The 26,744-nt window shown below is 48.9% G+C and overlaps 1 protein-coding gene across 2 annotated transcripts; it reads left to right on the top strand.

Annotated features, from left to right (window-relative positions):
* The first annotated feature begins 474 nt into the window (after positions 1 to 474).
* AP1G1 (adaptor related protein complex 1 subunit gamma 1) lies at positions 475 to 24,944 on the top strand. 2 transcript variants are annotated; one of them, XM_081201837.1, is made up of 23 exons: positions 475 to 817; positions 8,043 to 8,246; positions 10,590 to 10,714; positions 11,319 to 11,460; positions 11,810 to 11,906; positions 13,157 to 13,233; positions 15,820 to 15,915; positions 16,704 to 16,784; positions 16,892 to 16,990; positions 17,296 to 17,351; positions 17,813 to 17,926; positions 18,752 to 18,892; positions 19,309 to 19,363; positions 20,289 to 20,411; positions 20,549 to 20,638; positions 20,744 to 20,871; positions 21,294 to 21,398; positions 21,941 to 22,082; positions 22,385 to 22,511; positions 22,660 to 22,749; positions 22,877 to 23,037; positions 23,395 to 23,493; positions 23,852 to 24,944. In XM_081201837.1, exons 2-23 carry the CDS (start codon positions 8,046 to 8,048, stop codon positions 23,951 to 23,953), a joined length of 2,451 nt encoding a protein of 816 aa, XP_081057963.1. In that variant the 5' UTR covers positions 475 to 817; positions 8,043 to 8,045; the 3' UTR covers positions 23,954 to 24,944. The 2 variants fall into 2 exon arrangements, with proteins under 2 accessions (XP_081057963.1, XP_081057962.1); XM_081201836.1 differs by having other exon boundaries at positions 476 to 774.
* The last annotated feature ends 1,800 nt before the right edge of the window (positions 24,945 to 26,744 follow it).

Raw genomic sequence — 26,744 nt, 5'->3', positions numbered from 1 at the left:
TGGATGTATCGGAGGTTGAGCCGGGAGGCTCTCCACGTTCAAACAAGGTGCTTGCCAGCAAGCTTCTTCGTCTCTCTGCGGCCTCAGAAACGGGACCCTGGAGCTCCGTGCAAAGCCTGCAGTCCTGTGTATGTCCAAAGCACTGGGATATATTTCCGAGTAAACTTGCTTAAGATTGAGCTTGCTGGGAAAGCACGTGCTCTGTACGGACTTGGCCCCGCTACTGTCAGGCTAGCCCCCGGCAATTCGCAATTGGCGAAGACGCTTCAGTCGCCCTGACAGCTGGTTTTTTCTCGAAGGACGGGCAGGCGCTTCGCTTCTTGGGCTGTGGGCAAGTTTCGTATCCAGAACGGAACTTTAAAGTTCGCTAATACGACCCGGCCGGACGCATGTCGTGAGCACAGCCGCAGCGGTGACTAGGCAGGCGTCTGACGTCATCACTACCTGCCACGGCGCAGTCTCACCGCTAATCGTGTGACACCGCTACAGATACTTCCGCGGAGGAAACGAGTTCTGGGGCCAGTTACCGCGGTTCCAAGCGCCGAGCATTCTGTCTGGCCACGAAACGCGCCGGCCGGCGGCGACGGAGGACGCAGCAACGTTAATGGATGCAGCAGGCTATCGCCGCGCCGAGCTCTGAGAGAGGGCAGTCAGTGAGTCCCGGTCTCCAGATTCCTCCGCCTGCGGTATCGGTGCTGAGGCCGCGCCGCCGCCATTTTGGATGCCAGGCTCTAGCTACTGCCGCCGCCGCCTTCGCCATAGGGATCCGGCCCGGTGAGTGCCGCGCGGGGAGAGAGGAGGGGCGCTGCCAGGCAGGGTAGGTGTTGCTGCTGCTGCTTTTACTTCGGCGGTAGGATCCTGGGCCCGCCGCCGCCGCCCGGGGCAAAGCCCAGCCGCCGCCGCCCGCCCCGCCTCCCGGGACGGACTGAGCCTTGGCCGCCGAGGGCCCGGGCGCTTTCCGGTCGGTGGGTGGGTCGGCTGGCTAAGGGGAGAGGCGCCGCTTCCTAGCGCAAGAAGGCAGCGCGCTACCGTGTTCCTTGAGGGTTGCTGCCGTCTGACTCGCCAGCTGGCTCGTGAGGCCTGGCGGGGCAGCTGCCCCTGCCGGAGCAGCCCTTCGCCCTCCCGGGCAAGAGGTGGCTGTTCCTTCGTCCGCTTCCCTTCTCCGCGCCGCCGCGTCCCGAGCAAAGGCCAGCCTAGGCGGCGCTCCTTAGCCCATGACTTCCCTCCCGCTATTCGAGGCGTTTTTCTCCTCGCCCGGCCAGTTCTGTCTCTGCTGTCGGCGGAAGTGCCTGTGGCCTCTTATGTTATAGACGAGGAGAGTCTTCTCCGGTTCACCCTGTACAGCTCGCCCGGGCCTCCGACGATCGGATCGGCTCCTATCCGAGGTCTGAAGAAAACAGACTCGACTCGCCCCTTGACAGGCCTTGTGAGCAAGGGGCTTAGGAACACCTCGTCGGGGAAAGAGACTGAGAGTCACTTCCGATTACGGCAGGGTCGACACTAGGAAAAGGCTCAAGGCTGTTGGATGTGGATTCCGACGCTTTGCAAAGAATGGCTGTTCAGTGAGCGCTGGGGAAAGGAAAGGCCAAGACCAGGGGTGGGTGCGGGGAAGTGAGAGGGCAGTCCAGCCAGCTGGCTCACCTGTCAACTTGACCTGAAGAAGCCATTGCAGTTCCTTTTCTTGCCCTCCTGTCGAGAGGGAAATATTTGTTTATTTTTATTTAGCGAAAGTTTTATTCCATTTGATTGTAAGAATTTATAAGGGTCTTACAAATGAGATAAGCTGCTTTCCTACTGAGGTTAATGATTGTGAAGGAGTTATCTAGCAGTACTCTTGTAGATGAGTAACAGTTGGAAGAGGGTTACTCAACATCTGCAGACCTTCTGAAACTTAACTTTATTTTAATATGGATAGTTCTGCCCATATCCTTAGTTGCTGCAGCTTGATTGCCCAGTTTTCTGTCCCCTAGACTGGAACTCCTTGCAAGAAACCCTTTGTGACAATCTCTTTCTCTTCTCTTCAAACACTTCCTCAAAACACATTTTCACTTTGAAGCCTGTTGTTTAATGCCTTTGGTTTCACCTTCATTGTTGCAACATGGAGTATTTGCTCACATTTCTCCTTCATCTGCCATTTAAAATTTAGAAACTGTAAGCTCATATTGATGTGATTCTCTGCAAAGCATCATGTGGAATGATGGTGCTACCTTATAACTAATGATTAACAGAACCTGTCTGACAGAGGGCCTCTCTTTTATAAAATGTCTAACTAGTGTATGCTGAAAATCCTCTGTGTCTCTTGAAATAAATTGTGACATTTGGGCAGAATTGTTACATTGACTAAGTTTGGTGTAGTTCAAAGATATATCATGAGATAGAAGATTTGCTTTTAAATAGTATTGCAGATGGAGTATGCTTGTCTTTTGTCTGAATACAGTGGTCTTTATCTTTGTTGAATTTCTGTTGGCTATGGGCAAGTGTCCAAAATTAGCCAGGTGCAGACGATTGACCACTCGCAACCATGAGATATTTTATCTGCACAATCAGAATGAATTTCAGGAACCAAAATGCTTTTTCTGTGCAGCCTAAGCAGGAGCAACGTTAGTTAATTATTGTAGTTTGTCTTCACTTACCCCACCCCACTGACCTTGTCACAGTTGTGAAGAACATTCCTATGTTATGAATGGTCAGTGTCACCATTTAGAAAAAGATGTAGGAATAGGCCAATATGTATGTGGACTGTCCCTGCATCAAGTGACTTTTCTTCTTTAAGATCTCAAAGTTCTTAACCTACCGGTAGTTCAAGGTAGTCATCTGAACTAGCCAGGTGTTTCACTGATAATCACAATTAGTCCATCATTTGAAAAATAAGATTTTAGAGCCATCTTACCCTCAAATGGCAACTAGATATTCTGTTTTGGTGACTGTAGCCTTGGTTTAAGGAGCCCTTTGGCACCTAACTTACATATCATAGTTTCTAACACTGCTGTGAGCTTATTCTGGATGTTTTTGTATTTGTAGTACACTTTCTTTCCAGCTGTATGGTTGCACTGTCACTGTTTTTGTTAACAGTCTGGCTGGTAATTCAGGGTGTACCTGCATTGAGGCGGTGAATTGCGTTCTGTGTCTCTCCTCCCAAACATAGTTAATAAACTTTACTTTGTGTGTTGGCTTGCATGTTGACCATCTTATGGCAGAGTTGGATTTTAGGAGTAGTTGCAGGTGTTTTTGAACCAAAGACCTGTTTTTTATTGTTTCTTCAGCTTGGGCATCTTCTGAGAGTTTTTTTGGGACCTGCAATCAGAAACTGTTTGAAATCTGAACAGTGCTGTCTTGAGACCTCTTGCTGCCTGAGGTAGATCTCAAATTTCTGTTCTGTAGGGCTAACCCTGTACCATTCAAACAGCAGTACAGTCTCCCTCTAGCTTTGGCCACTCCCATTATGCTGCCTGAAGTGCGCTGCTTCATCCTGCTATGTATCAGGGCCCACCCTCATTGTGAAAGTTCCGTTAAGAGTGTTGCTACTTTGAAACAGTTCTTATATTTGGTTTATCTTGTGACTCATACCTTGGAGTACCTGAAGAGAGGTGGGGTCAACTTTAGTATAGCAAGATGAGCTTTAGGACAGCCTTGCATGTAACAACTCACCTGGTAGTCATAGGCAACCAGAAATTCCATCCTGGTGAGTGAATGCCACGTTAGACAGATAGCTATCAGAGCATTTCTTACTAAACATCTGTTTACCAGAGATTATTTTTAAAATGTCATAGACTTAATAAAGGCACTTGTGGTATGTTGGCTACTCTGGAAGGTTGTGATTCACTAAGAAGCTCTTCCAAAGCGTCTTAGTAGAAGTTAGATCATGAGTACTTTTGGAACTTAGAAGCAGCCTGAGAGCCTCCTTCTTAACTGGGAGCTTTGGATGGAGACTCAAGCTGGCTCATGAAACATGGAAGGAGCTGGCTCACTGTGGGTTGTGTGCTTGCTCTGATCCACCAGGATCCTCCTGTGTAATTATGGCAACAGCTTCCTTTCCTAAGGAATCCACACAGATTTGGCAGTAAGGTTGGAAGGCACAAGATGGAACAAGACTCTCTACCAGGCATGGGTCTACCCTGGTTAGCACTTGGGGAAAGGGAAATAATTCTGCTTCTCTGTTGCCAGAAGATCAGCCCTGGAAGTCTGGTCAGTCTCCATTATCCTGCAACACCTGCAGTTTGTGCTGTGGTTTATTTTCCATAAACCACCTTGGATACTCTGTGGAGGGACATAAATCATCTAATAACATGCATGAATGAATAATGGCATGGGGAAGGAATTCGGCTCAGTAGTGGAGCACCAGCTTGGCAAGTAGAAGGTGCCAGGGTCAATCTCCAGGTAGGGCTGGGAGAGACCCCCTACCTGAAAGCCTGGAGAACAACTGCTAGTCAGTGTTGACTGTTCTGAGCTTGATGGACCAGTGGTCTGACACAAACAGAAGGCAATTTACTATGTCGCTATGTTGGTGGCAAATGTAAATTGTGGAATGAAAGAATATATAACCGTAAATATTCCCTTAATGAGAAGCCTCCAGTTTGGAGACTGGTGGCTATAGAGAGCTCTGATGAGATCTCTCTGCCTGAACAGAGTCCTCTGCTTTCAACCAGCACATGGACCCATCTGTGAAGGGAGGCTGCAGACTTCTTGTCAACTTCATATTGTGTTGCGGGGGGCAGTGTTAGAGGAGTGTCTTGGGAAGCATGTTTGTTCTCAGTAGCAGAAAGGGAGGCTTTTGAAGAAGGGGAATCATTTTTGCATGTTGATTTGGAAGCAAAGTCCAGAAATATAGTTAATAGAATGAGGTTGGTTGGATAAATGTAAAATCACCCAGTAAACAGGACCGGGATAGGGGAACTATTTCTGCTAGCAGGAATGAAAACAGCCATTTGATCCCAAGAATGGGCTTGAGAGCACATTAGTAGAGTTCAAGAAAACTTGACCTAGAGTCAGTCCCTACCTGGATGGTTTGGAACTCCATGGAATCAGTTCATCTGTAGGTGACTGCCTGCTTGCTGCAGATGCTGCTGAAGGGAAGCCCTGCTCTGGGCTCCACCTATGGCATGTGGACATATGCGGTTAGGCTTTCTTGGTGATGGTGGAGGCCCCTTGGTTATGAGACTCTTCTCCATGGACTCAGCCGATGGCCTCCTTTTTCTCTTCAGGCAACAGGTCAGAACAGTATGGCTTGAGCCATGCATTTTTCAGATGTTTTTCCTCTGTGTGTGCCTTGGATTTTTATATTGCTGCTGCAATATTAGGATTTATGATGGTGTTTCAGTGGTTTGAACATTTTGTTTTGGGATGGAAAAGTGGGAAATCAATGTTAAAGGAAAAAAATTAATGCTGAAGTTTTCAAATAATAATAATAATAATAATAATAATAATAATAATAATAATAATAATAATGCCCCATCCATCCAGCTGGGTTTCCAGCGCATATAAAAACATAAGATGTCAAGCATTAAAAACTTCCCGATACAGGGCTGTCTTCATAAGTGAAAGGTTCATCAGAGACCATGTCTTTCACCCACCTGCTGACTACAGTTTCCTTGACAGGTAGGACTGTTCAGCCTACCAAAGAGAGGCAGTTCAGAATACCTTGGAAGATGGTGGCCATCCAGCTTCTGCTTTAAAACCTTCTGGGGCTGGTGTGTGTAGTAATAGGTCTCCTCCATCCATCTGCAAGAGGTTGTACTAGGATGATTTGTGAGGTCCCCTTCCAGCTCTGTAGCTAGCAGCAGCAGCATGACCTGAAAGGCATGTGTCCTTCTTTTGTTTCTCCTACTTGACAGCCACCTTCTTTTGAAGGTGGATGTGAGGAGGCCCTTACAAAATCAGCTTGGGAAACGAATGGGCTGGCACAAGTGGATTTCACAAGCAATAAGAGAGAACTTGCAGTGGTTTCTGTAGCTTGTTGAACATCTAACCACATTTTGTAGTTTTTATGAAATGCATCAGTCAAAAATGTAGGCATCTACAGATGCTGAGTGCTCAGTCTAGAGCTGCGTAATTTAGAATTTCTGTCTGTTATTTATTGCACAACCCTTAACAAATGAAGTCTCTGAATGGATTGGTGTAGTCACAGTTTGAATGCTCAACTAAAAGAGAGCCACAGCCCACTGTAATGTGACTTGTACTGATGAAGCGCCTTTAGAAGAGGCCTTGAGTTGGGCTACCTAGCTTCTTCCCACGGTTTTAAATAACAGCTTAGACTTTTCCTGGGTTTCATCGTTTGGGCTCAGTGGCTACCTGTTGGGCCTGCAAGTGCATTTGGAATCAGCTCTGGGTTCGGTCACATGTGAGAAGCAGCAGCAGTGCTGGTGTCCATTGAGTGCTGGGTTCAGTTTTTAGGCAACCACTGGGCTGGGAGTATACTGGAAGTAGTCTGCTTAAGGCTGTACTGGGAAAGTGGGGGAGGGGATGTCCCACCCTTCTGGAACTGTCCCACTCAGGCTCCGCTGTCCTTGCTTTGAAAAAGCCTGAGAAACAGCCATAATGAAGAGCCTGAAAGGGGCAGAGCTGTCTGGACGAAAAGGACTTGAATGAAACCCTGATTGTCTCCATCAGGTCCTCAGGAGTAAAATGTCACGTCGGCATGAAAATTGTCTTCACAATGTTAATGACACTTGCTTGCTCATGTTTAGCTGTGCTAATTGAAACTTAGGTTTGCATGTTTGACTGGTCTAAAAATGTGTCCACTCTGTAAGTATTATTACATCATGGTAACAGTAAACTTGGATATGATTTACTTTGTATGAGATGTATTTACAGACACATGCATTTTAAATTCCAAAGAACGATACAGTTGTACCTTGGTTTTCGAACAGAATCCGTTCCGTTTGACTTCCAAAAACGTTCAAAAACTGAGGCACGGCTTCTGATTGGCTGCAGGAGCTTCCTGCACTCAGTTGGAAGCCGCATAAGTCGCATTGGATGTTTGGCTTCCAAAAAAGTTTGTAAATTGGAACACTTCTGTATTTGCGTGTTCGGGAGCCAAAGTCACAAGGCATTTGAGAACCAAGGTACAACTGTACAATATCAGAATGACCATTAATGTACATATTAGTATTATGCAGTAGTGTATGCTGGGCCTTGAAAATAATACTTTTTCCTCCTGACTTGTGGATAATTTATTTCAGTTTGTTTGGCAGATAAACAGACCAGGGTAGCAGAGAGTGACCCATGTATTGGGGCCAAAGGCTGCTTTGAAATATAATGGGAGTTTCCTTTAGTTGAAAAGCAAATCCAGAGTGAAGTAGAATATTTGGGTTTGAGAGAGGTGTTCCTGTGGTTTGCTAGATCCTGTAAATAAGCCTTCACCTTGGGGCCGGCAGATTCAGATGCTTTTATGGCTGCATAATATTGTTTGCTTCAATCTCAGGTTTGTTTTCACAAGCAGGGCTTAATCCAAGGCTCAGGAAGGTTGTGTAGGGTCGCTGATTAATCTAGGACTTTTGCCTTATTTGGGGATGGCAGAAGGAGGGAGGAGGCTCCTATCTGTGCTGGTATGCAAATTTAGGCAGAAATTCCTGGTGATTAGGGACCAGCCACAGGAAGAAAGAAACAGTTTCTTGGGTTTGCCATGAGAGGTGAGCTGTGTGTGTTGTAAAGAGCACATGCAGTCAGTTTATCACCAGCCTTAGTCTGCCACTATTCCACCATGCAGTAGTGGAGACAGAGCTGCAGCGAATACATCATTATATACCTTGGCAACAGAGCCATATCTCTTTCCTTACTACAGATATCTTAAGCCACTTGGCAGGGAAGACAGACTTTTTGAGGCTGAAGTATTCTGGAGTCCCAGCTGTGGCAGAGATGGCTGACTTGGGATAAACACCGTGGATTGAACCATAGAGAGTTCTGTCAGTATTACCAATGCCAGCTTGGAGACCCTACCAGCCTCTCTCTACGGTTTCTCATGGGGTACTGTTTTAAAGACTTAACTGCTGAGGTTTAATTCCCTGCTCACTATCTCTCCCTCCCCCCATTATCTTTTTTCTCAGAGGATGCCAGCCCCCATCAGACTCCGGGAGCTGATCCGGACCATCCGGACAGCACGGACCCAGGCAGAAGAAAGGGAGATGATCCAAAAAGAATGTGCTGCCATCCGATCGTCTTTCCGAGAAGAGGACAACACTTACCGCTGCCGGAATGTGGCCAAGTTGCTCTACATGCACATGTTGGGCTACCCTGCACACTTTGGACAGGTAGGCCCTCTTCTTTTCATCAGTAGTGGCAGCAGCCCTTTTGCAAATTCCTAGCTTTGGATGTTTGGGGGAGGCTCATCATGCTGGCAAAGTGCCTTCAGAGTTGCAACCTGTAGGAAACTGCACAGTTGTCTTCCTCTTGCTGCGTATTACTAACTCAAGTTCTTTCTTGGGCTGGAAATCCTTTGTGGAAGAGAAATATTTTCATGTGCCTCACAGAAACCTAAGGAGGAGCATATCACAATCCTCATGGTTTTATTCCATCATTTTATTGTAGCAAAGGATATATTTTGTGATCTTTAAAGTGTCCAAGCCATTCCTTAACTTTTCCCAAGAGCTGTTCTACTCTGTTTTGTTGCCAGGGAGTTAATCTCATGGCATTAACTTTTGCTTTCTAAGTTGCTTGTAAATTGACTGGTGTGTGTGGTGTGATAGAAGGTTCACAGGAAGACTTATGAGAGGTTTTAGTTTCCAGATGCTGGTTCTGCATGTGATGAGCAGAGGTTTCATGATGGAGCTCTCCAGCCACACTGCATGTCTCTTTCATAGTGCATCATCCCTCTGTTGGGAATTAAAACCAATGGGCCATTCAATCCTCTGGGCTCCGTGCAAGGGCACAAGGCTAGGGGGACAAAGGGATAATGGGCAGCTCTGCTATGGGTAGGGAAGGTGTGGCTGTGTTCTTGCTTCTTTGCCATGTTTCTGGGCCATTCATTTGAGAACTGGAAAGGCAACCAGACCAGCAAAAGGCCCTTCCTGAGCCCAAGCTACCAAGTAAAAAGGCCTGAAAGAGTGGGCCGTGGGAAAAGCGTGGCTTGTTTCTCTTGCTCCAGCTGAAATGGGATATATTGGTGTCAAAGTTGCTCCTCCTCTGCTCAGCTAGATCAAGGGAGCAGTTCACCCAGATCAGGTTACTGAACTGAGCTCTGCATGTAGGAAGCAGGCAGGCATTTGAACAGGCTGTGTACAGGTAGAAACCTTTCTCCTTTCCCTCCAAGCCTGAAGTGCTGCTGCTGTGCCTTGTCTTCCTTGCATACCATGATGGAGAGTTCGTTCAGAACACCAGGAAGGCCTAGGAGGTGGGCCGCAAGCTCTTGGCATAATTGCCTCTTCTTCAGCAGATGTGTTTTTCTGCTAGACCTCATACAGGAGTTTCATAGAATTGTAGAGTTGGAAAGGACCCTGAGGATCATCTCGTCCAACTCCCTTCAGTGCAGGAATATGCAACTATCCCATATGGAGATAGGAACTTGTGACCTTTGTGTTACTAGCACCATACTCTAACCAACTGAGCTTATCAACCTAACTTGAAACTTTAGCCTAAGCTGGGTGCTGCTTGATTGGGAAATAACTGGATTTAGAAAGCAGAACGAATGGATTATTTAAAAGCAGCTTTGCCATTGCTCTTCTGCAGTTGTAAAGACTGGACAGATCCTGTATAGATTCATGCTGTGGTGCTGAAGAGATTGTGAGTGAAACATTATCCTGCCATCATTTCCCCACCAGCCTTAATGACAGGCAAACTTAGACCAGCACCAACATTCTTCCTACAGACAGCCCCAAGGCTAATTGGGACTTGCTTTTAGCAAGGATTTGCGAGCAAAGTCAAACCTTGATTTTAAATCACATTGAAATATTTCAGATCCTGTGAGGCATTTAGCTGCCACAGAAGTGCTCAGTTTTAGGATCCATTTCATTCTCATGGCTGAACCCATGAACTGAAGGGGATTTAAGTAATGGTGTGTCTGAGCATTGTAGTAACTGTGCTGAGCCCTGGTTGAACCCTCAGGTTTCATTACAGACTCAGTTGTCCACAGCTACAGTTCATTCTTTTCTTTCAACCTTTCTCATCTGGCACCCCTCACAACCCGAAGCCAAAAATTGTTGCCACCAGGTTTTTAACACCCACCACTGTCTTTCCTGCAGGAAAAGCAAGTGGGAATATCCTGGCTAAGGCACTGCTGGACAGAGGTGCTCTGAGCTCCTCCACCCAGCACCTGCTGCCACCTCCACCCCCTGCAAGAAAGGCCACTTATTTGGTCACTGCTCAGGGTGCCTCCAGCCAGCAGCAGCCACTGCCAAGGAAGCTTCATGCTGGTCTCTCCTCAGGGGAGTGCAGGAGAGCAGCTTGGTGCTTGGAGGTGAGATGTGCTCGACACCTTGACAGTGAAGCAACCCAACAACTGTCAGTCTTCTTTCCAGCCTCAGAGTCATAGAGGGAGTTGGTAGTAAGGCTAATCAATCACCAGGATGTGGTAGCACAGTTGCCATGGTGAGTGTGACAAAAATGTTGGAAGCATTGGGGAGAGTCACTCCCTCTGGCTTCTCTGCCCCCTCTTGCAGTTGGAGTGCCTCAAACTGATTGCCTCTCAGAAATTCACGGACAAACGCATTGGTTACCTTGGAGCCATGTTGCTGCTGGATGAGAGGCAGGACGTCCACCTTCTCATGACCAACTGCATCAAGAAGTAAGGCCTTTTTCATTTCTAGGGTGGGAAGAGAGCTATTCTGCAAAGGTGGACCTGCTGGCAGGGCTTGGAATATTCTTCTTGAGCCTTGAAGTTCAGCACACCTTAGTCATGCACCCTCCTCTGAGGATCGCAGCCAGAAAGTGGTGGTGGAGGTTTAGGAAGGCAGGTAATAAGCTGCTTGCCTTGTAGAGCTGAAGCTACCTTCTATGGGAGCAGTTAAGATGCACCACCATGCTGCAGATAGCTCTCATCCTTGTTGCTGTGTGTCTCTGGACCTGGATCTGTAGAGCTATGGAAGGCATCTGGGTGGGAGTATCTGTAATATGACTTCAGTAGACACTTAAGTCATTTTTTTCTGGTGTTGTAGAGATGCCACTGAACTTGTGGGGCATTTGACCACAGATGAGTTAGTGTGGTGGACACAGTTGTGTTGTCATTGACTGAGACAAGTGTTGGTTGTTCTTTGTTCCTTGGAAAGCATTCTAACCCATTGCTATCCCCAGGGTTATCTGATACGCTGTCAGCTTGAGGCCGACTGCTTTGTATCTGGGAGTGCCTTATCCCAGCCATTCCTTGCATTGCTGCTTTCTCTCTCTTCCAGTGACCTTAATCACAGCACACAGTATGTGCAAGGCCTGGCACTCTGCACCCTGGGCTGCATGGGCTCCTCTGAAATGTGTCGTGACCTAGCCGGGGAGGTGGAGAAGCTCCTGAAAACCTCCAATTCTTACTTGAGGAAAAAGGTATGTATGTATGTATGTATGTATGTATGTATGTATGTATTGATTGATTGATTGGACAAAGGTACAACTTTAGGAGACCCCCCTCCCCAAAAGGAGGGGGAGTCCTCTAGATCTGTTGAACTGTAAGCTCTTCCCTTTTCTTACATTAAGATTGTGCTTGGCTGGCCTTTGGCAGAGGGTGGTCTCTTTGTGCCCACAGTTAAGACTTACCAGGACTAGAGTTAGAATGCAAATAAACTACATAGTGTTTCTCTCTCTCGAGAGAGATCCCCTTTTAGGGGTCTCTGTGTAGAGGGCTGCCTGCGCATCTGCTGACCACTCCCCCTTCCACCCCCCAATTCTTCCATAGGCAGCCCTGTGTGCTGTTCACGTCATCAGGAAGGTGCCTGAGCTCATGGAAATGTTCCTGCCAGCCACAAAGAACCTGCTGAATGAGAAGAATCATGGTAAGGCCTGCTGTGGCAAGGGAAGGCCAAGGCACTATGTATTTTTGGGGTGGACTAAAGAAATATGAGGACCTGAAGGGCTACGATAAGAAAGCTTGGGCAGTTTGGAATGGCATAGAAATCCTCATGTAGATAAATGCCATGTGCATCAAGGCCAGGAGCCAAGCATACTTTTTGTGTTTCTATGCTCTGAAACTCAGTTCTGGTGGACTCATTGCTTGCACCCTCCTTCCCTTAGAACAGTGGAAGCTACCTTGCACTGAGCTGGCCTACTGGGCCACCTATCTCAGGTGACTAACTAGGTTTGGAACAGCTGGGTTTGGAACAGGGAGCTTTCCCAGTCCTACCTAATGGTGGCAGGGATTGAACCTGGGACACCTTCCACTGAGGTACTTTTGGTCAGGGGAATGAAGGGAGTGAAGGAAGCCAGATCCCACAACAGGGAGTGCAGTCAAGCTCAGGAAGGGAGGGGAGTGGGGTTAATGGAAGGAGACTCTTGACTGCTCGGTCAGAACAAAACCTCACCTATTCCAGTATCCTGTTCTCACAGTGGCCAGCCTGGTGCCACAAGCAGGACAAGGGCACAACATTGCATTCTTAGCGACTGGTATTTAGAGGCATAGCCCCTCTGAAGTAGTAACAGTATGCAGCCATCATGGTTTGTATCCAGCAGTGGGCTTGCAAGCCTTATGGGCTTGGCCCTTTGAGGTATCTTGTGAGCTAGTGAGTTCCAGCCTGCTGCAGTGTGTGTTGTTGGCATGAAGGAGGCATTAACGTGGGCAATGGGGAGAGCCGGCTTCAGCCTACTCTGCAGCATCTGCCTTACTTGTATTTTGGCTGTGGGGTTGAAGGAGAGAGGCGTTTGAGGCTCCCTTTGCCACCAAGCTTTGCTCATGTTTCTACAGGCTACAGAGCTCAGTTCAGTGCTGCCTTTGGAGGGGTCTAAAGAGTTCCTTGCAGCTTATCCTTTTATCAGCAGTTTCTCATAGGGAAAAGTAAAAAGGCCTGGCTGCTTTGGCCTAGGATTGCTTTTTCATCCACAACCACTTCTGGCTTCCATACAGAGGATTATCTTGTGTATTGAGGATCCTGGCCCAGAAGTGCTGAGGCTCAGAGGGCAGGTTGCTGGTTAGAAGCTGCCAAGCTGCTGCCTTAAAAGCTTGCAGTCTCTCATAGTCCATCTTCAGCTGTGGCGAGTCCTTGGTGATGGCCATGTTAAGCATAGGCTCCTTCTTCTCTTTTCCTGGCAGGTGTTCTTCACACCTCTGTGGTCCTCCTTACGGAAATGTGTGAGAGAAGCCCAGACATGCTAGCCCATTTTAGAAAGGTAAGTCCTTGTCGACTTGTCACCCTATTGCATGTGCCCCTCTGGGCAGAGTTTTGAGGCAGCTTGGCTCCTACCTTTGAGGGAGTGACGTGGGTGTCAGTTTCCAGTCGCTGATGGGTTGGCCTTGCAGGAGAGAAGCATGTGTCCTTCCTTGGCAAAATATCCATTTGGTTGAATGGAAGCCCTGCAGCTGGGAAGCCCCTGTGCTTATGCCAGGGTATGTCTTTTCTACCCTTCCTGTGGAACTGAGTGGCAGGGTGGTGCACTTGGGCCAGGCCACTCCAGCTGCTGCTCTTGCAGAGCACATTCTGTTTTCTCCATTTTATAAAGTGATACCACCTCAGCAATGATTTGAGGGGAGGGAGCCGAAAATTCCTCAAAACCCAGGGAGATCCTAAGCAAAGCAGGAGCCGCTGCTTCTCCAGCTGCTTAGCCATGGAGAGGGCCACCTCTGCTTGCCAGCCTGCCTCCCATTGTTGGGGCTGTGCATGGAGAACTGTTGCCCAACAGAGAAGGAACCTGGCCAGGGAGGTAGATGAAGCTGTCGGTCCAGCTGGGGAGAGTTGAGTGCAGTTGTGCTTCAGGTGTTGTTGTCCTGGTTACCCTTCCTGCCCTTTGTTTTGCCGCTGCTGCTGGTGGAGGTGGATGAGGTGGTTGATGTTGTGAGCTGTTGCTCCTCTCCCTAACGCCTGCTTCATCTCTTCTGTCCCTTTTGTCTGTTTGGAATCCTGCTGTGGTGGGTTAGAATGAAAAGGTAAGAGTCACTCACTTTTTCTTCCTCCCCTATGCCCCCCATGCATGCTTTCATTGAGCCTGTTGAGGTTTGTGCCAATCCATCGCTTACTGCACTAATACTGCAGCTTGACTAATTGTGTTTGTAGTTGAGTTTATTAATGCCCTGATTAAACCTAATGCCTAAGGCAACCTTGGATCTTTGTTACAGTCCTCTTGAAACTCAGGTGGTTCTGCTACAGTTGGATGGATCTTTGAGGGATGTGAGGGGGAGTTTGCATCTGTGCTGTTCATGGTGGGTGTTTTCCATTGGCTTGGTACAAGGCTTCTATAAGGTGTGGGACGGGTAGTAAGCAGAGAAGGTGGAAGAGTGAACCGCCCCTGTTCAGAGCAATTTGCCTTCATGCTATGGGCAGCTGTTGAAGGCAGAGATACTCCTCTTCCTTCCCTACTTGCTTCTGCTTGGCTGGAGACTGATCTCTACAGCTGTTTCTGCTCCCCCATGCTTGTCCCATCATCACTGGTTATGACTTGTGCATGGTTAGAGCAAAATAATGGTGGGTATGGGAAGGCTCAGTGACATGACTAAGCAGGGTTCCAAGCGATGAGATATTGCAATGAGATTGAGCAAGATCTCTGTCTTCCTAAAAGATTGTCTAAAGTTTGTATATTTGGCCAGCTGCCATATCTTAGCAGAGTCTTTCATTTTACAAAGGCCCTTTCGCTCTCTGCCCCTCAACTTGAGGCACTGAGAAGGAAATCCTCTTTGGGGCTTTATCCTGTCTTGGCACCAAGTTAAAGTTGTTAACCAATTTAAAATTATTGGGTTGTAGCCAATGCTAGAGGAGACCCATTGAAATTAATTGACATGATTAAAGTAAGTTGGTTGATTTCAGTGAGTGGACCAAGAATAGGACTTGGATAAACAACCCATTTAGGTATAATGCATCCATTTAGCAGTTTTTAAATTATGCCCAAATATTTACAATTCTTACTAACGTGCTCAAAACAGCAAATGGTGCAGAAGTAGGGGGATAGGCTGAGAGTGAAATAGTGGAGGCCTCTGGTGGATTCAGACTTGACCTAGGATTTTGTGTCAGGCTTGGTTGCTTCATCCAAACAGAGCCTCTCCCCTGGGGGAACCACATCAGCATTCTAAGCTTGGAGACTTCCCTCTTATTCCTGCCACGCCCACATGCCTCTTTGCGGCCACATAAGTGAGCACCAAGACCAGGGGGATCTCTGTGCTGGTGTGCTTTCTACTAACCACAGAAGGTTAGTAGGGTTGTAAAAGGAGACAGGCAAGGGAAAGAACCTACAGGGTTCTGGAAGTTGTATGGTTGACTGTTAGAGCCTGGCTGTAAGTGGATCAGGACAAAGAGGAACTATATAGTTTCATCTTCCTGTTTTCCTCAATGATCAACCAGATACCCCACTGGGAATCCCACACATAAGCATGTGATAGGCAGCAGCCCTCTCTCCCATTCATATTCTGCAGCATCAGGTATTCAGAGGCACACTATATCTGATACTGGAGGCAGCTTCAGCCAGTGGGAGCCAGGTCAAAGCCATTTGCTTCCTGTTAGTAGTTTGAGGCATCAGTTGCCCACCAGACTACTCATATGTATATTGCAGCATGGCTGTGTAGGGCCAGCAGGCTTATTTGGCTCTGTGCTGTGGAAAGGTCAGTGAGGTTGGGCTGAGCAGCAATGAGAGCCCCTTCAGCTCTCACCTGCAGATGGTGAATCTAATACCCTTTTTCCTGTGAGAGACTCCTCCTTGGACCCCTTCTTCATGTCAGGTACAACAGCAGGGCTGTAGATCAGATGGCTGATGGCTCTTTGTCCTCTGCAGCTTGTGCCCCAGCTAGTCCGTATCCTGAAGAACCTCATCATGTCTGGTTATTCCCCCGAGCATGATGTTTCTGGAATCAGCGACCCCTTCCTGCAGGTAAGGGCTTTGGGGCCAGGCCATAGCTGTCAACTTACAGATTTGAAAATAAGGGACCGGCAGCCTTGAAAATAAGGGACCAACAGCCAAAATAAGGGGCGTGCAGCCTCACCTGTTCCAGGCACTCCAGTCTTCCTGTCCTCCTGCAGTCTGGTCAAACTCATGCTGGGTAGCTTCGAGAATACTGTCCAACCAACTTTGTAACCAGAGGTTCAACTGAATAGAATCTGTATCACATGCACCACAAGGCCTATGCAGCCTCAACTTAAGATGGCTCCCCGGCCTGGCTTTGCACTGCAAAGTTTGCAGCAGCACGTGCAACAAAATGGTGTCCAGCATTCAAAAAACCCCTCAGCTTGCATTAACTAGCCACACACAAGGCATGCAAGCTCCACCCCCCAGTCGTTCTTAGACTTCTTATTGGGTGAGCAACACAGCCAAGCAACACAGTTGGAGCCTTCCTCCTCCCTGGCCGGCAGGGAGGGAGGGAGAGGAGCTGCTTCCTTTGAAATTTAAGGGACATCATTTAAGGGACATCCATCAATAAGGGACAGCAGCGGGACGTGGCGCTGGAATAAGGGACTGTCCCTTCAAATAAGGGACACTTGACAGCTATGGGCCAGGCACGTGCTGGGCAGGGAGAGGAGTGGATGTTGGCCAGGGAATGGAGCCCCCCCCCCCCCCAGCCTCCTCCCTCAAGTATGAAGAGGATCATGCAGTGACTGACTTCAAGACCCAGAGCCTTCTGGGTCCATTGTAGCTCAAAAGGAGAACTTTGTCCTTTTCAGGTGCGAATCCTACGATTGCTGAGAATTCTAGGCCGAAATGATGATGACTCAAGTGAAGCTATGAATGACATCCTTGCCCAGGTGAGGGGTGCAGCCTGCCAAATCATTGTTGGGAGGTGGAAGGGAAGGTGGTGCATTGGTCTAGAGGGAGGAAGCTAGAAAGTGAGATTGTCTGTCTTGTGTTCCAGGTGGCCACGAATACTGAAACGAGTAAAAATGTGGGAAATGCCATTCTTTACGAAACCGTCTTAACTATCATGGACATCAAGTCTGAGAGTGGCCTGCGAGTACGTAATCTTGGGTTTGTGGGATCCTAGGAGAGACACTGAGCAAAACAAAGCTTTGTGGCCCATCATAGTTTCTCCAGCCATAGCCAAGCATTCCCATGGGGGCCTGACCTCTAAATGATGTTTGAGTCAGATGAAAGCAGCTCAGGGCTCTTGCATGGAAGCAGACCAGCTGACAAGGAAGAACTTGGGTCACTGAGGTTGCTCATAGATCCAATCCCCTTTGGGAGTTTTTTGGCTGGAGAGTGAAAAGTATCAACAAGTAGATGTTCCTGACCCATGTCTCTTTGCTTGTCTCTTTCTAGGTGTTGGCCATTAACATCTTAGGCCGATTCTTGCTCAATAATGACAAAAATATCAGGTAGGTCAGAGTACAGGTCCAGGATGGAAAACATGTTCTGGTTGGAGCAGGCACAGCTTTCTCCAGGCCTCTTGTGGCAATATTGGTTGTTTTTGAGGCGTGGCCAGGGCAGCCATTGCAGGTGAAGTGGTCAGTCCTTTCTACTGCCTGGGTCTGTACTGCCGCAACCATATGCACCATGTGAAATTCTGGGCTCTCTTTTCCACATCCTATTGGTCTAGCAGGCTACCTGGCTAGAATTGGTTCTGAGAGAAATTCATTTTCACTTCCCAGGTGCTCTGATACAGATGAGAGGGTTAGAATCCATTGCCTGGAGGTTTGCATTGGCTGCCCTTGCAAGTCACTCAACCTGCTTGCTCCATCTCCCTTGGTTGCCTGGCTGTGCCGTCTTCAAAAGCCTTCTAGTGTGCTGTAACACAGAACAGCTGCCATAGTCTAAAGCAACAGGTCTCTTTTTTCAGATATGTAGCTTTAACATCCTTGTTGAAGACTGTGCAGACTGACCACAATGCTGTACAGCGGCACAGAAGCACCATTGTGGACTGCCTAAAAGATCTGGACGTCTCCATCAAACGGTGAGTCAGATTGGTATGCTAGGACTGTGGGTCCAGGTGGCCCAACCATCTAGGATTCATTCTCTGTCACCCCTCACCTGTCTCCTCTGCCTGCCACTGTGAGCCAGAAGCTACTTATGAGGCATTGTTGTTTAAAGCATGGTCCCTTTTCCCACAGGGAACTCCCTTATGACTGTCCAAGTTCGTAACCATCACTGCTTCTTGTGGGAGTAAATATCATCATTTAAGTATACACTGTGTGAAGTACTTCCTTTTGTCTATCCTGAATCATCTAACATTCAGTTTCATTGGATAACCCAATTTGGTTCTAGCGTGAGAGAAGGAGAAAAAACACTGCCCTGTCCACTTTCTCCACACCATGCATCATTTTATATAGCTCGTGTCATCTTGCTGTCATCCCTAATACTTATTCCCGCCTAAAGTAACCTACTTTCTAGCTTTAAAGGGTTTGGGTCTGCAACCAAGAAGCTTGCTTCTCCTTGCAAACTCCTGCTCTGTCTTACTACTTGTTTTTGAACTTGGCCACCCTTTAGGTTTCATACTGGGACCCTGGAGTGATGAGAGGTGGGAGCCTTCTGGCTTGGCTGGTGCTGTTGTAGGATGAAGCCTAAGAGTGATCCATCAACAGAGCGCCTGGCGCAATGATGACACTCAAGCAGCTGACAAAGCACGTTTGTGGCCTCTGGAAAGCTCCTTGGGGTGATGGGGGGACTTGTCTGTATAGGGGCTGCAAATGTGTAGGCTCTTGGTGGTGCTCAGGCCCAGGTCAGCAGAGCTGTATCCCTTCCTCTCCCCTTCCTCTGAATCCCTTCTCCACTTCTCCAGACGGGCGATGGAGCTGAGCTTTGCTCTCGTGAATGGGAACAACATCCGGGGAATGATGAAGGAACTACTGTATTTCCTGGATTCCTGTGAGCCAGAGTTCAAGGCGGACTGTGCCTCGGGAATATTTCTTGCAGCAGAGAAGTAAGAAATCCAAATAATTTGTGTTTGTTTCATCCTTTGTGGCCCGCTTCCTCTCCTGCTACCCCCCCCCCCCTGCTCTGCAGTCACAACTTCGGGAGGCCACAACTCACTCCCACTTGCTGCTCACAGCTACAGCTGGGGAGGAGCATTTTCAGGCTGGACCCATCTCTGCCAATGCTAGTCCTTCTGGTAATGCTACCTGGATACCATCACCCTGTGAGCCAAACGGCGGTAGTGGTCCTGTCACTCGCCCCTGGTGGAATGCAGGGATTTAGCTTCAGCCTCTCTCCTGTGCAGTCAAGCTACGCAGTTGACTAATCCATGTCTGGAAAACCAAAACGGCCGTACATTTGGGAACTGAAGGAACATTTGGAGAAGGAATGTCCTCACGGCTTTGCATCTACTGTGTTTTTCAGATATGCTCCTTCTAAGCGCTGGCACATAGACACAATCATGCGAGTCTTGACAACGGTGAGTGCTGACCTTGTCTGTTGTTCCTGTATCCCCAAACAGTTGTTCTGAGCCTTAGGACCTGTCAGTTCTGTGTGTCCCAAGAGCCACCAATGGAGGTGGTGGACTTAGCCAGGGGTTCTTGTTTGGTGGGATTTTTACATAGTTCTGTAACTCTTGAGGACTGACTGCTGCAATGTATTTTGCATGGGGTTGCCTCTGAAAATGATGTGGGAGCTTACACTACAAGTGCAGGCTGCTGCTGCTGCTGCTGCTGCTGCTGACTTAATGAATGAAGGATGAGGCTGCATTAGTTCTAGGGGCTCCCTGAGTTCTTCTGGGCCCAATTCGCGGTGCTGGTGCTTCAGGTTAAAATCACCCTTTAAAGCAATGGCAGCCCAGGACCAGCCTCTATAAAGACTGTCTTCTGATCAAACCTTGCTCTATCGATCCTTGACACATGAAGGAAAGTCATTGGCAGCCAGGAGTGGGGGTTTTGCCACAATTCTTTCTGGCCTGATCGCCAGAGGGAAGTCAGGAGTAGCTCATCCCCACTTAGGGCTCGCCAAAGACTTGCAAGAGTTGTAGCCTTTGGAAGCTGGTTTGATTTGGGGGAGGGGGTCTTGCCAAATATGCAATGGTGGTGCAGTTAATTGTAGCTTTAAATCTTACTGCATTTTTATGTAAGCCATCTTTACCCTAAGAAAAGTGGTATATAAAAAAACTAATTGACTACAGCAGTGTCTAGAAATCTGCTTTTGAGTACCACTCCCTGGCTTTCTTGGATGATGATGATAAATAATAATTTAGTAGTATTGTTATTATTTATTCCCCACCCATCTGGCTGGGTTACCCCAGTCACTCTGGGCAGCTCCCAACAGAATTAAAAGCACAATAAAACATCAAGTGGATGGCTTGTAAACCTCTCTCTGGGTCCTCTTTCCAGGCAGGGAGTTATGTTCGTGACGATGCTGTACCCAACCTTATCCAGCTAATCACCAACAGCATGGAGATGCATGCTTACACTGTGCAGAGACTCTACAAAGCCATCATGGGTGACTATTCCCAAGTAAGTCCCCAGAGTGATGCTGGTGGTGGGTTGGGTTGCAGGGGAGAGGGAGGGGAGGCATTGTGTCAATGAACCTCTGTTACTTTGAGTAAGAAGATGGCACTGCTGAGTTCACCTGTCCTCCTTCTCCTTGGTAGCAGCCCATGGTGCAGGTAGCTTCCTGGTGTATAGGAGAGTATGGAGACCTCTTGGTGTCTGGTCAGTGTGAAGAGGAGGAGCCAATCCAGGTAGGCCTACTGAAAGGGATAAAGATTTTACTTGACCTCTGGTGAAGTTTTCTCCCATCTGTCTCATGGCCCATCCTTCTTACCTCTGCCTTTTGGCTTGCTCAGGTCACGGAGGATGAAGTCCTTGATGTATTGGAAAGTGTCCTAGTCTCCAACATGTCTGTGTCTGTCACACGAGGCTATGCCCTCACTGCCATCATGAAGCTGTCCACTCGGTTCACTTGCACTGTCAAGTGAGTATTTTCAGGGGTGGGGCAGGGGGGCTCTGCCTATGCTGCTTGATCTTTATTGCAGTCCTTGAAATAATCAGGAGATAACTGGATCCCATTGCTTGCTGCTGTGTAAGCTTCATGAACCCTTACTTTGTGGATCTTAACCATCACCCCCCCAAAAAAACTAACCACATGCATATTTCCATGTTATCTCATCCTGAGAAGGAAGTGCCTGGTGAGGGGTCCAGCTGTACTTCTGTGTTACAGAAGCCAGGCATTGCCACTAGTCCAAGGAGACATAGTTGATTCCCAAGGACCCCAAAGGCTGGACCAAGACACACATAGCTGCTACAGTTGCAGAGCTGGTAGAAGTACTTGCTTCCTGCTAAGCCACAGCCCCTGCCCTGCTGCCACTTGTCACCATTTCTTTCCTACATCTCTAGCCGCATTAAGAAAGTGGTGTCCATATACGGCAGCAGCATTGATGTGGAGCTCCAGCAGAGGGCAGTGGAGTACAATGCCTTGTTCAAGAAGTACGATCACATGAGGTGAGTGTTAGAGGACACTGCTGTCCCCATGCCTTTTGACCTTCAGCCTGGTGGGTTGGAAACCTGCAGGGTTGCAGTAGTATCAGTATCACCACCTTACAAACATATGGTGGTAAATTAAGAAGTGGGTCCCAACCCTGAAGAAGGTGAAGACCTCTTGGTGTCTGGTCAGTGTGAGGAGGAGACCTCTGCCTGGCTTGACACCTGTTGGTGAACATTTCACAAGAGCTACCAGGGGACAGTGCTGATTGCAACCAACCATTTCTAGTACGTGACCTCTATAGGCCCCAAACCATTAGCCCCATAGAAGAAACATCATAGAGACTCTTACATTGGTTCATGTGACTGGGGGAAGCTACTGGTTGTCTCAGCTGGACCTATTTGCATAGCAAAAATAGAGGACTTGAACTGACTAAAAATAGATTGCCTCTGACATTGACTGGTTGGGAGCTCACTCCCTCTCTACACCAGATCTGAGGAGTAACTCCTGTTCCTCCTAGCCTGTGAGTTGCCCAGGAGATAACAGCCTTGCCACTTTGCAGGTCAGCCCTGCTTGAGAGAATGCCAGTTATGGAGAAACTGACCACCAATGGCCCCACAGATGTCACTCAACCCAATGGGGAGGCAGAGCCAACAGTGCTGGAGACCAAACCTCCCCCTTCTGGCCTCCAGCCCACCAGCCAGGTAAGAGAAGGTGCTGCCAGTGCAACACTCAAGATAGCTATTCCTCCCTCCCTTCCTGCAAACAAGAGAGCAACATTGCATGGGGTTGCTGCTTTCTTAGACAGCATCAAAGACTCCTTTGGGAACTGTTGCTTTGGAGCCCACAGCTGGCTGCAGGAGCAATTGTGGAGCCTTCACAGGAACAGGAGGCAGCTTTCTCTGCTGGCCCCCTTCAGAAGCTAATGTTGCTCAGGGAGGTTTTGAGACTAGATGGCTTCCTTGGCTAAGTGCCTTTAACAGTCTGATTTGGTGTTTCCTACCAGGCAAACGACTTGCTGGACCTGTTGGGAGGTAATGACATCACTCCCATCATTTCAACAGCCCCTCCAAATAAACCAGCTTCTGCTGGTGGGGAGCTGCTGGATCTCCTGGGGGATCTCAACCCAACAGGTGAGGTGCTGGACATGTGGAAGTGAGATTCAAGGGTGCGGGGAAGAAACTGGGCAAGATCTCTTACTTGTTGGAGGCACTGGCGCTGGTCCTTGCCTTGAAGAACTTCAGCCTAACCCTGCCCTTTCTTTCATAACTTCTCCTGTAGGACCTCCAGCTCCTGCCCCACAGATATCGCAACCCCCATTTCTGTTGGACGGACTTTCTTCGCAACCCATCTTCAATGACATAACTGCTGGTAGGACTGTAGAACCTCGCTGTTTGAGCAGCGGCTGAGGTGGGCGGGGAATGTGTACTATAGACTTTGTAAGGGCCAGTTGGAGAGGGCACCTTCCAGGACTCTGACCAGTACTGCATCTCCACAGGCATTCCCCCAATCACGGCCTACAACAAAAATGGATTGAAGATTGACTTTGCCTTTGAACGCTCAAACACCAACCCCAGCGTCACCGTGATCACAATACAGGCCTCCAACAGCACCGAGCTGGACATGACAGACTTTGTTTTCCAGGCTGCGGTACCAAAGGTGAGGCTGGTCTTTGGGGCAGGAGCATCTGCTTTGGTGGCCTCCTAGCTGCAGTGGGACAGACAGTGTTTCCAGGCAGACTTCCAAGCTCCTGTGGCTGGCTGGGCTCCAAAACTGTAGATGGACCCTTAGGACCAGCCCTTTGCCTTTGATATGGTCATAAGTGTCTTGCTGTGGCAGGAAAAAGGAGCACATTCTGATGAGAGGCAGAGGGCTAGGTGCTGTGCATCATTTTTAACTGTACTTGGAGTTGAGCCTGAGCTTTGGGCCTCCTGCAGCAGCAGCAGCAGCAGCAGTTGCAGCAGAAAAACCAGGTGAAAGTGTGCCCCCTTCTTCCTTTTGTTTGCCTCCCTCCAGACATTCCAGCTGCAGCTCCTGTCTCCCAGTAGCAGCGTCATCCCAGCATTTAACACAGGGACCATCACACAAGTCATTAAAGTCCTGAACCCCCAGAAGGTGAGCAAATGAGCAAGTGAGTGACCTACTGCCATGTTCAGCATGGGGAGGCTGTAGGAGCAGCTGGGCTGGGAGTGGTGCTCAGCCTCTGAGTGCTTGATGGTACAGGTCATGCATTGGTTCTGAAGTCCTCTAGTTGTGGCTGTTCTGTTTGGTGGGTGGGGGTGGCATTGAACCTTCAGGGGCAGAATCTAAACAGCTTTTAGCTTCATAGTCCTGCTGGATGAACTCTGTGCCTTTTGGCACCTATTTAACTGAACGAAGTTGAGGTGGTTCCACTGCAGCTTCTGCAAGAGTGATCCCCTCACCCCTCCTGCCCAGATCTTCTTCACCTCTCCTTGTTTCATCCTGTTTGTAGCAACAGCTCCGCATGCGGATCAAGCTGACATATAATCACAAGGGCTCAGCAATGCAGGACCTGGCAGAAGTCAACAACTTTCCCACTCAGTCCTGGCAGTGAGCTCTGGCCCCACCCTCCTCACCCCACCTGGTTGGCCGAAGGAACGCTGGGCAGAGCGCTGTGACTCCAGAAATCCCCCCACTTGCACCATGGCCAGGGGAGCTGACGAGAGCAGCGGCTGCTGCAGAGCAGGAGGACTGGCCTTGCTCACCTTGATGAAGCATATCTCTTAAGACACTTGCTGGCTCGCTCTCTCTTCTCTCCTCTCCTGGCTGCTGAGCCACACTTGCCACAGAAGCCACGTTCCCCTTGTTTTGGAAGGGGGGGAGGGGAGGTGCACTGTGGCATGTGCGACTGTTTCTCCCCGCCTGCCATCTTCTCTCCTCCGGTGGGCGTGGGCGAGTGAGTGAGTGAAGCGAGTTTTGTTTCGGCTCCTTGCTAGCCGGGTTACCACCTTCAGGCACTTTTCATCCAGAGTTCATGTTGGAAATGTATTCCAAGGATGCTGGTGACCCTTTCTCCTTGGAGTTCCCTGACGTGGGGGGCCTTTTCTACGCTTGACTGCACACCCTGAGGGCAGTGGCTTGAGTCTGAGAAGGGGATGGATAGGTGGACCTGCTGTTCTGGACAGAAGCTCTGCTTTGGAGGATTCAGTGGTGGAGGCAGCAACGTCAAGCCCTCTTGGCCAGTGCCTCCCTCTCAGAAAGCATCATGATGGACGAGACTGGCTGCTCCCTCCAGCAAGTCGCTCTTCAGCGTGCCCCCACCCCAAATCTTGGAACTCCTCTTGTCTGATCCTTGGCTGTCAGCTGTGGTAGGTGGGTAGAAAGGAAATGTGTGTTGCTTAAAGATGGAAAGGGGGGGGCACCATTTGCCTGCAGAAAGACTCATCTCAAGACTCCACTGCAAAGCTGCTTTCCCCCCTCAGCCCTTTTCATTTCCTGAGTCTGTCAGAGTCCTGGATTCCATTTGAATTCGTTCTCCTCCTGGGACGTTTGTGTTGTATCTGTAATATTGGCACTGAAAATAAAGACCATGCGGTTTAATGAGACCTTTCCTGCTTTTAGTAGCTGGTTTTGCAGCTCCTTGCATAGACGTTGAGCAGAGGACATTCCTGTTTTTGAAGGCCAAGATTCCAAAGTATGACAACTCCCTAAGAGAGAAGTTTTTAGGGCAGAAGTCAGTGGGTTAGGGGGGCATGTGTAGGATTCCAGGAGCAGCAAAGAAGGGGGAAACACTTTAGAGTTCCCATCTATGATTGGCTAAAGTTCCTAAAGCTCATTGCCAGCCTGTTTGCCTTACAGAAACAGAAGCTGTGTCTGCACCCACTGTTGGGTTGCATGACAGGAGAGGGGGAGCCAGGCAGAAGCACTTTCGAGAGCCACAAGAAGTTCTCTAGACATATACTATCCTAGCAAATGATTTGCTGCTGAGGTCCTGTTGACTGGAGCTGTGGTCAGCTGCCTCTCTCATCTACCCCCCAGTGAGACTTGATGTGCATCCAGCTGGCAATGCTGCTTTCATGAAGGACAGGATGAAATTGAGGCAGTGGGGAATGGGGCTTTGTGCTCTCACAGAAGACAGGATGAAATCAGGGCAGTGGGGAATGGGATTGTTGTGATTCTCCAGCCAACAATTATTATGCAAACTTCACCAGCTGGATTGCTGGAGATGGAGCTTGTGGAGTCCAAACAAGATTCAGAAGAAGTCTGCTCTTCACCACCACAGCAAAGAGCCTTGGGGATCCCAGAAGACTAAGAAATGTATTTGGTTTGAGCTTCCTCTTCCTCATAGGATGAGCAGAGTTGGGAGTATGGCAAGACGCAGATGGCAGCACCGAGGACACTTTTCCTGTTGCAATCTGAACCTGTAAGATGATGGCTTCTGTCCCCTCCCTTACCCACCCACCCCCCGCAACTAATGATGGCAGGTCAGAGCTGGGAGTTGGGGGTTGGCAAGTCCTTTCGCCTTGCACAAACAAGTATCCCTTCAGGGGACACAGAGTTGAAGTAAGGTCACCTTTCTTGCAAGGAGCTCAAAGTAGTACTGAAGGGTGTCACCCCCCCCCCCAATGTCCTCAGAGCAACTCTGAAGGAAAGGATAAGACTTTGGAGTGACTGTCCAAAGTTAAGTCATGGTTGTAGTGGAGATTTCAGCCCAGATTCTAGTCCAACCCTTTAACCCATAGGTTTTCAACCTTTGTGGGTCTACGGCTCCTTTGACCAACTACATTCTTTCTGTGGCACCCCTGTGGGGCTCAGAAGCCCAATTATGTCACCCCTTGCCTGCAGAGCTGGCAGCCTCTCACCCTTTTTTTGAACACCCTCCTCTCCCCTCTCCTTGGGAGTCCTCTGGGCATCTGTAGCTACCACCTCTGGTCTCTGAGCTGCCCCCCCCCCCGCCCCAAAAAGAAGTGCTGCCTCACCCTGCCCCACAGGGAAGCACCCCCAAGCTAGCCCCAGAGGCAGCATTCACCTGGGGAGCTGCTGCAACAAACAGCTGTGCACGGCTTTGGGAGGCAGAGACGCAAGAGGGCATCGGAGGAGGGAGGGAAGGAAAGAGGGACAAAGGCCAGTGATGCCCATGGCACCCCTTACCATCATTCAAGGCACACCACGGTGCCATGTCACACTGGTTGAAAACCACTGCTTTAACCACTCCACCATCTCCTTCCCTTGTAAGAGGCAGCCAGGAGCTCTGATGACTGTGCTGGAAATGAGATATGACCCACCTGTGAACTCTACAGCTGCTTTTATCATGGGCTACGCTGTCTGAGGCAATTGAACCTGTGGCCATCTAGGTGTTGAGGATGATAGGAGCTGGGAGTTGAGCATCCCCACCCCTCAACTGA

The sequence above is a fragment of the Podarcis bocagei genome (assembly GCF_964188305.1).
Source record: "Podarcis bocagei genome assembly, chromosome: 7".
Lineage (NCBI taxonomy): Eukaryota > Metazoa > Chordata > Lepidosauria > Squamata > Lacertidae > Podarcis > Podarcis bocagei.
Note: the sequence above shows the minus strand (reverse complement) of the source record. Positions and strands in the feature narration are given on the sequence as shown.

What these genes read in the sequence shown, in the direction of transcription:
- AP1G1 (XM_081201837.1), top strand. Translation starts at nt 8,046, where the DNA reads ATGCCAGCCCCCATCAGACTCCGGGAGCTGATCCGGACCATCCGGACA. An exon ending in ACCCTGCACACTTTGGACAG is followed by an intron (nt 8,247 to 10,589) that starts GTAGGCCCTCTT and finishes CCCCTCTTGCAG; the next exon opens with TTGGAGTGCCTCAAACTGAT. An exon ending in ATGACCAACTGCATCAAGAA is followed by an intron (nt 10,715 to 11,318) that starts GTAAGGCCTTTT and finishes TCTCTCTTCCAG; the next exon opens with TGACCTTAATCACAGCACAC.